Genomic DNA, 15,324 nt, shown 5'->3' with positions numbered 1-15,324 from the left:
CTCCAAGGACTAGGTCATTGAGGATAGGAAGGTGGGTTTCCCAGTTCCTCAGGAGGAATCAGGGCTAGGATCACAGTTGTTTGGGGCCCTGAGTGGGATATGCATTCATGTACATACATACTTATGTATGCATTACAGTAAGGGACCAGGAGAAGACATCTAGATGGAAACGCTGTTCTCAATTAAGGCAGGATCTAGATAGTAGTAGCCAATGGGGAGGTTCTTGTTCCGTTCTCTGATGTTGCAGGAAATTTGGGCCAAACGCTCTTTGAAATTCTGAATGCATTTCCATGGTGTTTCCTCTACAAAGTGAATGTCGGGAAAGTGACCCAGGGGCCTCTGTGGGTTGAGAAAAGTAGAAGAAAGTTATAGGGGTCCAAAGGTTCAGTCTCTTAACTCTGGGTTAGGCTCTGCCTGGTCCATGCTTTTCAAAGTCCCTTAACTCTACACCCTTGTGCAGAGACAGGAGGGAAGAAAGACAAGGTAGGTGGTCACCTGGAGAGTGACACCTAAAGATATGACTTTTTACAAATGCATTTTTAAAAATACTGGACAATCTTCTCCAAGGCCTTATTTCCTACAGTCAGTTGGTCAATTATGCTAAAGTAAAAACCAGGCAGATAGTAACACAAAGGGCACAATTTTAAAATCTGCCTGGATTCTAGTTCTGCTCTACTCACAGGTTATGATAAGTCCCTTTGGTGTCCCCCACTCAGCTCCCTCCTCTTACTTCCTCCATTCCTGCCCTCCAAAAGTATTCCCCATAAGAGGCTCCCTCCATCCTTTCTCTCCAACCCCCTCCCAAATCTCGACCTTCCTTCAACCTCCCAGTCCTGGCCACCCTCTTCTAGGTCCATTTTAACTCCTGAAAGCCCCATGAATCTACACTTTACTTTCCCACCCAACAGTCTCCCACTTAGCCTCCGTTCTCCTGCCTCTGGTACCTTGTCATCAGGTTCCTTACTAAGGGTCCAGAGCACAAGGAGCACGATGCATGATGTTTTAACATCAGGCAGTGACTCCAAAAAACTCTCTTCAGTGGTCAGCCCCTTCTCCTGCATAGGTGGGCACCTCATGGATGATGGGAAATTGGGCATCCAGGATGTGTACTCTAGCTGGAAGTAAAAGTTAATTGGAATGAAAGTCAATTGCCTATCCCAGTGCCAGAGTGACCGCTCGTTAGTAACCCCAGTTAGGGACATGGGACTGGGAGCAGAAATAAGGCTGTGAAGGAGTAGACAAATTTTGGGGTCCCCTCCCTGATACCTGTCCTGTGTTGACAGCAGCATGCTTGGCTGAGCAAGTGTAGATGACGATGGTGACGTAACGGATGAGCTCAGGCACTGTCCTGATGCAAGTGGGGAATCCTGCAGGGTGGAAAGGATACGGGGCCGTTTCCATAAATCTCCACAATCTGATGCCGCCTTACGCTCAGAACCTTATTGCATACTTCTCCCCTCTGTGCCTTTTATGCAGCACTCCATCTGGGTCTAGGTTTCCCTATGCCTGGATCACTATCCTTTAAAACCCAATTTAAATGTCCCCCTTTTCAGGAAGACTTCGCTGATCTCCCCATCAGTGACAATCTTTCCCCTCCAAACTCCTAGAGTACTTTGTTCTGAACGTCTCTAATCCTTCACCGTTGGTGTCATTCCGCTACCAGACTGTAGAAATAATAGTAACAATAAATAATATTAGTTAATGTAGAGCTTTGAGGTTTGCAAAGCACCTCACCTACATTATCTTATCTGAACTTTACAACAACCTTGGAAGCTAGGTGTCATGATCCCCACTTTACAGGTGAGGAAATTGAGGCTTTATGGGTCACACAGTGTGTATCCAAGGCATGATTCAGAGCCTGAATCTGAGACCAGCACATTCTGCTCCCTCTAGTAGGAGTTTATCTTATCTGTATCTCCTCTGTGGCCTAGAACAACTAACTCTGATACAGCAGACACAGCGTGCACACACAAAATAAACATCTATTGAATTAAAATGCAATTAACCCCTTTGAATATCCATCCAAGGATGTTTACACTCCTGGGACCAGATAAGGGTGGAGGGCTTGAGCTGGGGAGGAGAAAGTTCTAGTACCTGAACTCTCCCGACCCAGGAAGCACTCAGTAAATATCTCCCGCACCCAGGCTTGTAGTTCTGTGTCACCTTCCACAGCAGCATCATTCCGGTAGTAGTAGGTGATGATCTCAGACACATACCTGTAGGGCAGGCAGCAACTCAATCCCAGAAGGAAAGTCCCTTCCCTATCTCCGTCTTAGGTTCCATCCCATCCCCCCCCACCCCTGTCAGCAGCACCCTCATTTCTCCAGGGGCCGCCTCTCTAACTATTCCTAGGACCAAGAGTCGAAGTTGTTTCAAAATCCCAGACGAGGTTTGAAAAGTGGATGTTACTGCCCGCTAGGGGGAGGCGTTAAGCTCTTCCCAGTCCACACCTGGGGGACTTGGCTACAAGAAATAAATCTCCAAGGAGAGGGGCATTTCCTAGGATGAAAAAAAAAATGTGTCCTTATTTTTTAAAAATATATTAAAAAGTACCCCTTTTGCATCAGTCCCTGACTGTGGGCTGCCCTAGGTAGCCACTTAATTTGCTCTGCAATGGTGGCTCTGACTAGGCCACCACAACAGGGGAAAGACCCTTGCATTTGGGTTCAAAGGGCCTGGGTTCAGTTCCCTGCTCTGATGTTTACTGTCTCTGTGACCCTGAACAAAACATTTAATTCTCTGGGCCTCAGTTTTCTGCTCTATAAAATGAGAAGTTGGGACTCTCAGCAGGCTGAAAGAACTATGGACCCTTTCAGAGGTTCAAAATCTCCTGAGGCTTCCTGACTCCGAAAGACCAAGGCTCTCGAGATGAATGTGCACATAGCAGAGATGGACCAAGGCTTCGTTGGAACAGGTTGGGAGGGCTGTCCAAGAGTACTGCTGAGCAAAAAGTGCTCCCAATGCAAACAGGAGCAAACAGATTGACACCTAGAACTTTGGAACTGGGAGAAGCCCCTTAAAGATCATTTAATCCAACTCCATCGTTTTACAGATGTGGGATCAGAGGCCCTGAGAGGAGAAGGACCTTGTCCAAAGTCACACAAGAAGTTAGTAACAGACAAGTGCCTAATACTCCTGGCTTCTAGTTCAATGCTCTTCTTCCTTCTGAGACTGAGTCTCTCTGTCTCACCCAGGCTGGAAGTACAAGAGCCATTGGCAAGCCCAGTCCCCAGTACTGATGAGAATCAGAGCTTTGACCTACTCTATTTCTGACCTTAGACAGCTTGGTAACTATCCCACCCCTGTCCACTGCCTGGAGGCTTTCCATAATTGTGTTGAACTTAGTGCCTAGCCTCAGCCTCCCCAGTAGCAGGAATTATAGGTGTATAATATCATCCCCAGAGTCTGGTGCACTCTATGTTCTGCCACAGCTCCTCTAGAATAAGGTCCAATGTGTATAAATCTATGCGATGATGTAGAATATCATTCAATTGACTTTTCATTTCCATTACATTCTGGCAAAAAAGATCAATTTTCATTTAGAATAAAACCCACATTCAAGTTCTTTTCATGCAGCTGCCCCTCATGCTCCTGCTGTCTCCAGCACCCACACTACGTCCACTCCCCACCTTCTTCTGCTTCTTCATCCTTTCAACTCCCTTCCAACTCTATTCCTGTCCCCTCGGTTCCCCATCCACTCACGTCTCAAGAGCCCCCCACACGGCCAGACAGTCATCTCGGTAATAGTATCGAGGCAAGTCCTGTACCCCACGACGGATGAAGTCATTGGGAAGGTAGAGATCCTCATATTTTGTCTCAGCTAGAGCTCGGACCATCACCTCAGCAAAACCTGCCAGCCCTAGAGACATCGCCTGGGGACAAGGAGCCAGATATGGGAATCTGACACACACACAGCAATCCCTCCCATTATACCCACACACTCCTCTCCAGAAAAACAAAGGGAAATGGGGAGGGGACCTCCCCAATATACCCCTTCCCCTATGGAGAAATGGACAAGTGACCTCAACTCGGGACTCACCCTCAGTCAAGAACTTGCCACCACTGCACCCCCCCACCATGAAACTCATCATCCCTGGTCTCCAGATACTGCTCACAATCTTACCCATTCTTCTGTTTTCTCTTCACTTCTAGATTCAGAACCTTCTCCCCGCTGATCAGCCCTAGTCATCCCTTCCGCAAAACAGGTGGAAAGTCTTTTCATCAATCTAACTTTAGGGTCTTCAACTGCTGTAGGCATTCGGTTTGGGGACTTAGAAGCAAAGGAAAGCTATCTGACCCAAAATGGTTTGAGGGACTGAGTAGAAGAAAAGTAGGGGGGAAATTTAGGAAGACCTGGGCAGGAAATACCCTCTTACCCTGTCAGACAGGCCACCCTCATTCAGGAGGAGAGCACGACCAATGCTGTTGATCTGGATGGTGTATCGAGTATGGGGGATGATGAGCTGAAGGGAGACAGGGTGGAGATGATGGGACCGGAGGAAGAAGTGCGAGGCAAGCCATTCAGAATTATTTATCTCACCCAGGTAGGAATGACTCCATTGTTGGTGTGCCCATTGCAAAGCATTAGAAAACCATACCAGAAGTGCCTCTCTCTCTCTCTCTCTCTCTGTGTGTGTGTGTGTCTGTCTGTCTGTCTGTCTCTGTCTCTCTTTCTGTCTCCCTCTCTGTCTCTCCCTCTCTCTCTCTGTGTCTCTCTCTCTGTCTCTGTGTCTCTCTGACTCTCTGTCTCTCTCTGTCTCTCTCTCTCTGTGTCTCTCTCTCTGTCTCTGTGTCTCTCTGACTCTCTGTCTCTCTCTGTCTCTCTCTCTCTCTCTCTCTCTCTCTCTCTCTCCCCTCAATGGCCAGTCTTTCAGCGATGAGACTGTCTAGGCTGGTCTTTGTACAGCAAGCTGTTGTCTAGCTAATGCTGAAACTGGGCCAATGCTCACTCGCCCTCTGTATGAATCTAGGGACACTTCTATGTCACGATGAGTTATCAGAGAAAGACATTAATGGAGTGTGAGTTCCAGAGCTCTATACTGTATCCCAGTGGCTCTCCTAATTCTAGTCAGCATCTCAACTACCTATTGAATGTTTCAAATTGGAAATCCCATAAACGTGTCAACACACTCCACTCATTATATTTCTCCTCCAAACCCAACCCTCCTCAGAACTTCCAAGTTTCTGTCCAGGGCAACACCATCCTTCCAGTCTCACAGATTCACAACATTGGTATGACCCTCGCTCCCAACAGAAACTATTTCAATTCATCTCTTCTCTCTTCAATTCTTCTATGCCTCCCAAGCCCCCCACCTTCTCTGAAGGTGTCAACTATTACTTTACTGAAAAAATTGGGGTCATTAGCTGTGAGCTTCTTCTCTTTATCTTAAAACTCCTTCACATCATCACCCATTCTCTCCTTTCCTGTCATCTCTAATAAAGAGATGGCTCTTCTCCTGCCAAAATCAACCCTTCCTCTTCTTAGGTCCTTGATTCCATCCCCTCCAATCTCCAGTAATCATTCCCCCCACATTTTCTCTCTAAACCACAATCTCTATCTTCTGGTTCCATCTTTACTGTCTTTAAACATGCCCAAATTTCCTCCATCCTTAAAAAAAAATCTTCACTAGGCTCTACCATCCTGTCACACTATTGTCCTGTAGGTCTCATTCCTTTCTCAGTTAAACTATTCAAAAGAGCTGCCTGCATTCATTGCCTCCACTTTCTCCCCTCTCGCTTATTCCTCAACCCTTTACAATATGGCTTTGATCTTTATCACTCAACTAAAGCTGCTCGCTCCAAAGACCTCTTTGTCGCTGAATCCAATAGTCATCTCTTGGTCCTCATTGTTCTTGACCTTTCTGCACCATTTGATGCTATTGGTCACTTTCTCCACGTGCCCTGAGGGTGTGGGGGTGCAGCAGCCTTGTCCCTGGGCCAGCACAGTCCTCCCCTTCTCCAGGCTCTTGTGACCCTGCTCTTTCCTGGTTCCTAACTTTACCCGATCTCACCTTTTCAGACTCCTTTGCTGGTTCATCATCCCCCTAACTATGAGCTTTCCCCAGTACTCTGTCCTGGGCCCTCTTCTCTCTCTTAGACTTTCTCTTAGTGACCTTAGTGATCCACTCTAGTACAGGTCCTCACCATCCTGCACTTAGACTATTGCAACTGCCTTTTGATTGGTCCTTCTGCCACAAGTCTCTCCCCATTCCAGTTCGGCTTCCACTGAGCTGCCAAAGAGCTTTTCTGAAGTTCAGATCTGACCTCGTCACCACCACCCCAACACACTCAATACCGTACTCTGGTGTTTCCCTATCACCTTCAGGATCAAATATAAAATCCTCTATCTGGCATTTAAAATCCTTCAAACCTGTCCCTTTCCTACTTTTCCAGTCTCCCCTCCACATATTTTACCATCTAGAATCACCTGACTTTTTTATCTTAGCACAGGACAAATATGTTGTCTCTCTTCAGAATGTGAACTCCATGAGGGCAAAGACTATGCCTGTCTTCACAACGTAGCAGAGTGCCAGGCACATGTTAAACACTTAATAAATGCTTGATGATTTACTGACAGATCTGCCCAAATGTCCTCTCCCTCTCTGCACCATGTTTGTTTGTAATCATTCCATACGTATTTAATGTGTATTTGTTCTCTCCCTAGATAGAACGTAAGCTCCTTGTGGATAGGGATTATTTGAATTTTGCATTTATATCCACAGTGACTGGCACTTAGTAGGCACCTAATAAATATTTGTTGACTGAGTGACTCACTCTACCTCACCCCACATAGCCAGTGAGTTGTCTTCCAAATCTGGTAATTTCTACCTTCAGCCACATCCCTCTAATCCAACTTGTTCTCATCACTCACGCAGCCACTCTCCTAGGTCAGTTCTCTCAGACCCTCACCTGGGCTATTGTAATAGTATCCTAATTGGTCTCCCTGGCTCAAGTTTCCCCCCTTCCATCCTTCACAAAATGCCAAAGTGTCCTTTAGTTCGGGTCTGACCATGTGATTCCCCTAGTCAATAATTTACATATGACCCCAATTGCCTCTAGTTTAAAATATAAACTCTGGTTGGCCCCAAGCTATATTTCCAATGTCAGCATACATTACTCCACAGACCAACCAAACCGACTTTCTTGATGTTCTTCACACACAATATTCCATCTACTATCTTTGTGTTTTTGCACTGGCCAACTCCCATGACTGGAATGGACTCCCTCCTTATAGCATTCTTTGCTTCTTTCAAATTTCAGCTCAGCTCAGTGCCTCCTACATGGAACATTTCTCAGTATTCCCAGTCACTAGTTCCTTCCCTCTTAAACCACCTTGTACCTCTTTTGTATATAATCTGTACATACATACGTATGTGCATTTTGTCTCCCCTGATATACTGTAAGGTCCCTGAGGGCAAGGTCTGCTTCATTTTTGTCTTTGTACCCACAGCATTTGCCTCTGTGTCTGTCATACAATAGGTGTTTAATAAATGTTGATTGATTTATAAATATTTGCTTGAATGAATGAATACATGAGCTAGTAAGGTAGCCATGAAGGCTGATTGTTTCCTAATGAGGAGGAAGAACATTAAGATTTCCTTATTCCTGACCTTGTAAAGTGGGTGGCACATGGGTAGTTGCCGAATGGTGGCCAGGCTGAAGGCTTCTGCGATGAGATGAGTCTCCAATAGGTGAGCAATGGCTTCATGGCAGTAGAACTCAGCATAACGCACCCAAGTCTTGGCGAGGAGCCAATCCCATTCAGGGTCAGTGGGAAGGAAAATGGGGCTGTCAGGGCCAGGGGTCTGGCTGAGCTGGGGAGTAGGAATGAGAAGGGGGTGTTAGTGATACCCAGAAAGGCTGAGGCAGAGAAACAGAGATGGAGAGACAGAGATAAAGAGAGGAGAGACAGAGAGAGCTGAGATATCTACCACATATCCTTCCTATTCCCCACACCTACCCTTCCCTCCCAGAGTTGTGTTTTCTCCCCATCCCATCAAGCACCTGAATAGCAATCGGCATCAGGTCCCCCTGTGGCCCACAATGCAACAGGCAGAGGGGGGCACAGTGGTATTGCTGCTTTCCATTAAGCTGTACGGTGGCGATGCCCTCCAGGATTCTGTAATCTGCCAGGTAGATGTTTCCCTTCTGATGGGTGAGGGAGGGAAGAAGATTACATTAGAGGTATGAGGGAGAGAGGATGTCCAAAGAGAATCCAGGGTTCGGGATGGAGCCCAAGGGTCTTGAGGCAAGATAGACAGGGTTCTAGAGATAGAAATCTAAATGGATAAGTAGGAAAGCTTCTCTACCTTCCACGCTGATGATTCTGGAATTCGGGAGCAGGAGAGATGGGGGAGAGGGATTCTAGGAGGAGGGGAGTGACCAAAGCGGCATGAGCAGAAGGAAGGGGAGTGAGACAAGAGGGGAGGTAACTTCCTAGCGGGGTATGAAGGGAGAGGGTGAAAGAGGAGTGATCACCTGCAACTCAGCCTGCAGGCAGGTGCCTTCACCCAGGGATGGGGCCACCATGTCATCAGTCACAGGGAATTTCTCTGGGAGGCAGAGGCAGCGTTTCAGCACGCCAGGATTAATGCCATTGAGGTACTGGAAACCGAAGAACTGATCCTCCTTCCAGTGATCATACACATACTCTGAGGGAACAAGAGTGTGCTCAGAAGAAGGGATCCAGAGACGCAAGGGCAGGGAGAGGCATAGAGAGACCCAGAGATGTAATATAGAGGCTCAGAGAATGAGACAGAAAAGGAGATACAAGGACAGAGGAATTGCAGGGTAACAATACCATGTGACCAAGAGCACTGGGCCCTCTTCTATTGTAGCTGAGTGAGAGATATCTGCATCTAATTAATGCCCCCAGGACCTGGCTCCATCTGATTTCTTCCTCTGTCTAACCCTAAGATTGTTGAGATTTATGAGGGCACAACTCCCTCCCTGCTTATGGCCCTTCCAACATGTTACTCGTTCTCTGTCTATCTGTGTCTCTCTATCTCTGCATGTGTGTGTGTGTGTGTGTGTGTGTGTGTGTGTGTGTGTGTGTGTGTCTAGCTCTGCTTTTCTTTTCTTCTTATCTCCCTGTTTCACCCTTTTTTTCTTTCCATACCAGAGATGGCAGTCCTTGTGGCAGGGAAGATCTTGCGGATTTCCTTTAGCTTTTTCCACGACCTCTTCTCATCCAACAATCCCCGAAGTTTCATGCCCAGGGACCTGGGAGAAGGAATGGAGAAATGGAAGGAGAATTGGTCCTTCTCTTCAACCAGAAGGTTTTTACCACCCCAGGATCCAACTCAGCAAATACAATTCCTTCCTCCCTCCCCTGCCCCTCCCCTCTCTCCTCCCTCCCTTCCCCCTTTTCCATGACCCAGTATCTATAGCTGTCTCTACTTTTCTCTCTCTCCCTGTCTTTGAGTCTCCTTAGAAGGTCAAGAAGAGAACCAAGATGGCAAAACAGGAGAGTGGACTTGAGGTGACTCCCTCTAGAGGTTCCCATCCTTTCCCCAACCCAGGCTTTTCCTCTCTTTGCTCCTCTTTCCCCACTCACGCAGGCCCCAAGCGGAGGAAAAATGAGGCTGTCTTGACAGCAGAAAATCTTAGATTTGAGTTCAGGAACCTGGTGGCTTTAATATTGATGAGAATTGGGAATCCTGGGATGTAGCCATTCCATCTGTGGAGAGAAACGAGAGCCAAGGACTGAAGGGCAAGATGCCTGGGTTTCTGGGATAGGGGTAGGAACCAAGCATAGGGTAGGAGCCAGAGTAAGCTGGGATGGGGCATGGAATTTGGGGGCATATGCCTAGGTCACAGGTAGGGAAAGGACTAGGGGCTAAGTGGGGCAGACATCAGGGCTCCCAAGAATGGTAGAGCTGGGATAGGCCCATGGGCTAGATATAGATACAGATACAGATACAGATACAGATACAGATACAGATACAGATACAGATACAGATACAGATATAGATACAGATACAGATACAGATATAGATACAGGTATAGGTATAGATACAGATACAGATACAGATATAAATATAAATATATGCCGTCCTTACTCTGGCCGATTGGGGTTGCGATGCCGAACAGGGGGATGATAACTGGGGATATGCACATACTTTGGAAGTCCAGGAACAAAAACTCTCCAGCTAAAAAGAGAAGAGAAACCTGGGGCTAGAATGCCTGAATTTTACCGCTATGAGTCAGCTTGACCACAAGGGAAGGAATCATGGGGCTTACCTACCCCTCCTCCCCCATGGGTCCCTCTTAAAGTCTCCGTGATGTTCTCACCGATAGAAGTCTTGTTTGGCTCTAAGCTCTTCCTGACGATGGGTCAACAGGATAGGGAGGTTTTCATTTAATACTGTTCTCCCTGTAAGGAGATGGAAATGGGTTTGGCTCAGATCCAGGCACCTGACCATTCCACTGCCAATACAGGGATCTATCTCCCTTAAACTTCTGCCCCCAACATGGGACCCCAGCGCCAATTCGTTGGAAGAAACTTCCTGATTCTAGGGGACAGGAAACTCTGAAGGAGGACAACAGAATGGGCTGGGAAGGAGTCTTGCCAACCTGCCGGCCAAACGCCTTGTCCCAGAAGGGTGATTTTTGTTCTTGTTCAATCACATCTGACTCTTTGTGACCCCACTTGGAGTTTTCTTGATAAAGATATGGGAGTAGTTTACCTTTTCCTTCTCCAATTCATTTAACAGATGAGGAAACTGAGGCAAATGGTTAAGGGACTTACCCAGGGTCACCCAAGTGTTTGAGGAGAGATTTGAATTAAGGAAAATGAGTCTTCTTGACTCTAGGCCTGGCACTCTATCCACTGCGCCACCTAGCTGCCAGGTTGATAGCATGTCCCCCATCAATGCTAAGGAAAGCCTTCAGGAGAGACAATCCAGTTTATTCTCCAGGAATCCCCAGGCTTGGGCTGGGGAAATTATAAACTGGGTGGAAAGAGAGGACTCAAATGGGAACAGGGGTCCCTGTGAAAGAAATCTCAGTTATTCAAGGCCTGGAAGGAGAGATCTGAGGCTGGAGGTGGAGGCCTCAAGGGAGGCCTGTCTGACCTTTTCCAAATCAGATTAAGCTCACATTCTACCACTCCCTTACTCAAGGCTAACTCCCTCTTCTGGTTTCTTCTAGATTTCTTCTGAAATCCACCATGGCTACTTTAGCCTTTTTCCCTCTAAGGGGATATGGGAGTGAATGTTGGGTTCCCCTTTCTTTCTTAGGCTATCTAGAAGTCACCCCACCCCCAGCACAGGGTACATCTCTAGTCCCCTTGCAAATCCCCTCCCATTCCTCTCTGTTCCCTCCCTAGGGCAGGAACCAGGCTAGTCAGAGTACTCAACTGATGACTCAAATCCCTCTGCCCTGGTATGGCAGGAGCCAGCCCTGCCAAGCCTCATTCTTTCTCTGCCATCTAGCTCCTAGACTCATCCCTCCTAGGACCCTGCTTCCATGATTGACTACCTTATCTCTAACCCTAATAGGAATCTCTGGAAAAGATGCACACCCAAAGACATACTTCTCTTTCTTTTCTCTCTTATTCACTAGTGTCAGGAAGGTGCCCCTTTCCTTCTGTCTTCATGAGGCCCCACTCCCACTGTACTATCTAATTCCCAGAGGAGAAGGATAAAAGTTCTGGTGGGACCAAAGATGGAATCTAGAAAAAAGCTTCTTGACTTTTAGGGATAGGAGATGTGAAGCAAGAAGGCCAGGGGCTGCTAGTCTGCTTCCCCAATGGAGCATCTCACAGGAATGAGCAAGACTCCTCAGGCTCCTCAGAAATTAGAACCCAGCCTACCCTCTGACAGCTCCACGGTGGCCTGTGGGAGGGCCAAGATGTATCTTGTTCCATCATAGACCCACCGAGCATCAATTGCAAGGGGGTACTTTGAGATCGTCTGCTCCAATCCACTCATTTTATAGAAAACTGAGCTTCGACACGCAAATGACTCAACCAAGGTCACCCCAAGAATAAGCACAAGAGCCCTATCCTCTTGCCACCAAAGAAACCCTTCCACAGACCACTCCCCAACAATCATAGCCTCCTCCCCTCAATGGGCTTCAGATGAGACAAGAGCAACAGATAAGCTGGCAACAATGATCGCATTGAGCTGAGTTGCTTGTTCCGGATTAGGCCTTGCTTTCCCAAAATTCTGAATGGGGTAGCACAGCTTGGGCTGAAAGAGTCTGATAGAGGACGCTCTCCCCCACTACCATGATCTGGGATCAGCTGTCCCTGTTAGAGCTTTTCTGAGAAAAGGGCAAGGAACTTTGGGAGCTAGGTTCTGAAGAGAGAGAGAGAGAGAGAGAGAGAGAGAGAGAGAGAGAGAGAGAGAGAGAGAGGAGGGATTATAGAGAGGAGCTAGCCATGAAGAGCTCCCAGTAAGGTCACTGGGTTGTCCTGCTGATCAGTATCTTGGAGGGATATATGAGAATAGCACTAGATGGATGAATATCACCCCAAACACCCCAGAGTCTGGCATTTTAGCATGCCCCAACTGGCTGGTCTCCTGAATTGGCAGAGAACTCAAATGGAATCTTATTTTGGGGACCCAGGATTGTTCCCCCAACTAGAGTTCTCTAGATCCCGAACAGTAGCTAGGCAGTCTTAAGAAAGAGGGGCTTGTCAGGGCAGGGCCATCTGAGTAATAAGACATCCTTTAGAAATACTAAAGATTATGGAATAGTAACAGGGTGGCCTATAGAAGCATAGGGCATTTCCTAGGACTAAATGGACAGTATATTCTCAAAAAGCAATAGAAGCAAAAGAGATGTTAAAAATCTTCTGATATAAGCCCTCATTTGTTACAGAGGCATCTAGGTGGCATAGTGGATAGAGCATTGGACTTCTGTAACGAAGACTGTGTGAGCCCAGGCAAATGCTTGTGAAGTGCTTAGCACAATGCCTAGCACATAGTAGGTGCTTAAGGATCTCCATTGCTCCCCTCTTCTCCCCTTACAGGAGGATATTGCGGCCCAAAGCAGGGAAGACTTGCCCAAGGTCACATTGCAAGTTGGGTAATAAGATTCCCTATAGCCGTGAAAGCATACCCTGTAAGAGAAACAGAGCACTCTATTGCTCATCTCTGTACAGGAGAGTCACAGAGTGTCACAAAGGAGGAACAGTGGGTTGTCGCGTTGGGTGTGGTGTCCCCCACCTGTGCCCTCTCGAAGCTCCAATGTCTCATAGCCATCCATCCATTGGTATACGGGGAAGTGGTAGGTGATGCATGCAGGTGTGTAGATCTGAACATAGTTGCAGTACCAGGAGTTCTTGGGGAAGAATGTAGAGCGCTCCTTATGCAGACGGATGAGAATGAGCTCCCCCAGGTCCTGATCACACTGGATAGAGTACCTGTCAATCTGGAGGGGAGGAGGCAAGGGCATGAGGCCTTCCCTGCTCTGTCACCCACCTGTCACAGAACAGCTTCTTTGCCTCTTTCCCCTCCTGCTAGGGCTGAGACTTCAGATACCCTTCAGAGTGCCCAAGAACAAAGCAGGAGTTGTGTTTGACTCCATCTCATGTTCCAAAAACCAAATCTATATTTAAGCCATTGCTGGTGTACCTTCTTAAGGGAGAAGGAAAAGAGAGGGAGATGGCATGAGAGAAAGAGAGAGGCATTGAGGAGAAACTTAAAGGAAGGAGGAAGGCTGAGGAAAGGGAAAGAATTTGGGGCATGCAGAGGTTTGGGAAAAGAGACAGGGAGAAGAAGAGGGAGGAAAAAGTAGAAGAAAGGGAAAAAATCAGGGAGAGGAAAAGGTCTGGATAGATGGTTGGGGACAGAGAAAGGAATAGAGACAGGGCTACTATTAGTGCCAAATGAGTTACCATACACCCTAATAACCCCACAGCCCTCCCCAATCGGCATCTAGATCCTCCTTTCTCTATTTCTGTTCCCTCCTTCCCTTTCCAACCTAAGTCCCTCTTCATCCTTCACAGAGTCACTTTTATTTTCTTATACTTTCAGTATATACAATAGACCAAATGACCAAAAATCTATTTTAAAGGGAACATAATCTTATTATTAAAGTACTGTCCTCACAATGCTGATTCCCCTTCCTTCCTTCCTTCCTTCCTTCCTTCCTTCCTTCCTTCCTTCCTTCCTTCCTTCCTTCCCTCCTCCACAACAGCCTCCCCACTCACTGATCCAGCGGCAAAGTCTCTCCCAAAATGATCCAGCCGTTGCTTGTGGCTCTCTCCCAGAGTTCCCACCATGGTCAGTGAGATGCAATCAAACGTCCCAGACATCAGGTCTCTGCCTGTGGCCACCCTGACTTTGTAGGTGACCATAGTGGGGATGGAATCAGTAGCAAGGGACAACAGAGGCAGGGGGTTGGCCTCAGTCACTTGGAAATGAAGGATCCAGACTGGGACCAAGAGATAACAGGATTCCTTGGAGTAGTATCGTCCTCTGATCTGTCAAGAAACCTTCTGTCTCTACAGAGAGGACTTGGTGATTTTTCTTAAAGAGACTGTAATCCAATAAGGAGTATGATCTTCTTGGCAGGACTCAGAATCTAGGGATGGTGTTGGTTGATACCTCAGATCTGAACAGATCTATCTCCTCAATGGAGGATTCCTGGGATCTGGTGATAGTAGAGCTCTGGGTTTTGGAACATCTCTTCAGCTCTTCAGTCTTCTTGGGAGCTGTGGTTTGGAGGAAGCTGTGAGTCTTTCTGTCTGGTAGAGTCAGAGGGCGGGCAGGGATGGGTACCAGGAGCTCCTCCCTATACCACCATGTCTTCCAGGGTGGGTGGGGAAGCCAGTTGGGCCTGAGTCTTGGGCCTTCAGGGAAATGTGTGTGTGTTGGGGGGGGGAGCAGGGACTGGGTGAGGCACCCCGATTTCTATCAGACTAACAACCTCCTTTCTTAGCCTGCCCTAGGCAATCAAAGGAGAAGGAAGAAGTAGGGGGAGGTCACTTGCATTGGCTCTGAAGTTTACCTAGGTTGCCTGAAGTATTCCTGGGTTTGAGGACACCCAGGTTAGAGAAAGGTGACAACAACTTGCTATCTGGCTGTCTATATACTAGGATGGTGGAAATGAATGCTAGAAAAGGAGATGGGAAAAACTGAGCTAAAGGTGAGAAGCGAGATGGAGAAAGCGTCCATAGTGGCCTCCTGACTGTACTGGCTGTGTCCAGACACCCAGAAAACTCTCAGAAGATGGAAGAGGAGAAAAGGCAAGGTTAAGAGGAAGAGATGGTGTGCCAGATAGGAATGGAGGTGTGATGAGATTGGGGGGAAGTTTGAATAAAGGCAATCAGTTAGGATGGAAACTTGGAATAAAAGGATCAAAGGATTTAGA

General features: G+C 47.3%; 1 protein-coding gene across 1 annotated transcript; it reads right to left on the bottom strand.

The window, feature by feature from the left end:
• Positions 1-142: 142 nt before the first annotated feature.
• On the bottom strand, positions 143-14,308 carry LOC118858237 (arachidonate 12-lipoxygenase, 12R-type-like). Its single transcript, XM_036768722.1, has 15 exons — positions 14,162-14,308; positions 13,176-13,380; positions 10,294-10,375; positions 10,062-10,151; positions 9,557-9,679; positions 9,119-9,222; positions 8,479-8,651; positions 8,005-8,148; positions 7,611-7,814; positions 4,377-4,463; positions 3,703-3,872; positions 2,095-2,216; positions 1,267-1,367; positions 945-1,115; positions 143-339 (listed from the first exon to the last, which is right to left on the bottom strand). Exons 1-15 carry the CDS (start codon positions 14,306-14,308, stop codon positions 160-162), a joined length of 2,103 nt encoding a protein of 700 aa, XP_036624617.1. The 3' UTR covers positions 143-159.
• Between the last annotated feature and the right edge of the window lie 1,016 nt (positions 14,309-15,324).

The sequence above is a fragment of the Trichosurus vulpecula genome, chromosome 7 (assembly GCF_011100635.1).
Source record: "Trichosurus vulpecula isolate mTriVul1 chromosome 7, mTriVul1.pri, whole genome shotgun sequence".
In the NCBI taxonomy this organism is placed as follows: domain Eukaryota; kingdom Metazoa; phylum Chordata; class Mammalia; order Diprotodontia; family Phalangeridae; genus Trichosurus; species Trichosurus vulpecula.
Note: the sequence above shows the minus strand (reverse complement) of the source record. Positions and strands in the feature narration are given on the sequence as shown.

Coding starts and splice junctions, on each gene's coding strand:
- LOC118858237 (XM_036768722.1), bottom strand. CDS start 14,308: ATGGTCACCTACAAAGTCAGGGTGGCCACAGGCAGAGACCTGATGTCT. Junction 3,873..4,376: donor AGGGTGGCCTGTCTGACAGG/GTAAGAGGGTAT, acceptor CCTTGTCCCCAG/GCGATGTCTCTAGGGCTGGC. Junction 340..944: donor GTAAGGAACCTGATGACAAG/GTACCAGAGGCA, acceptor CTCAACCCACAG/AGGCCCCTGGGTCACTTTCC.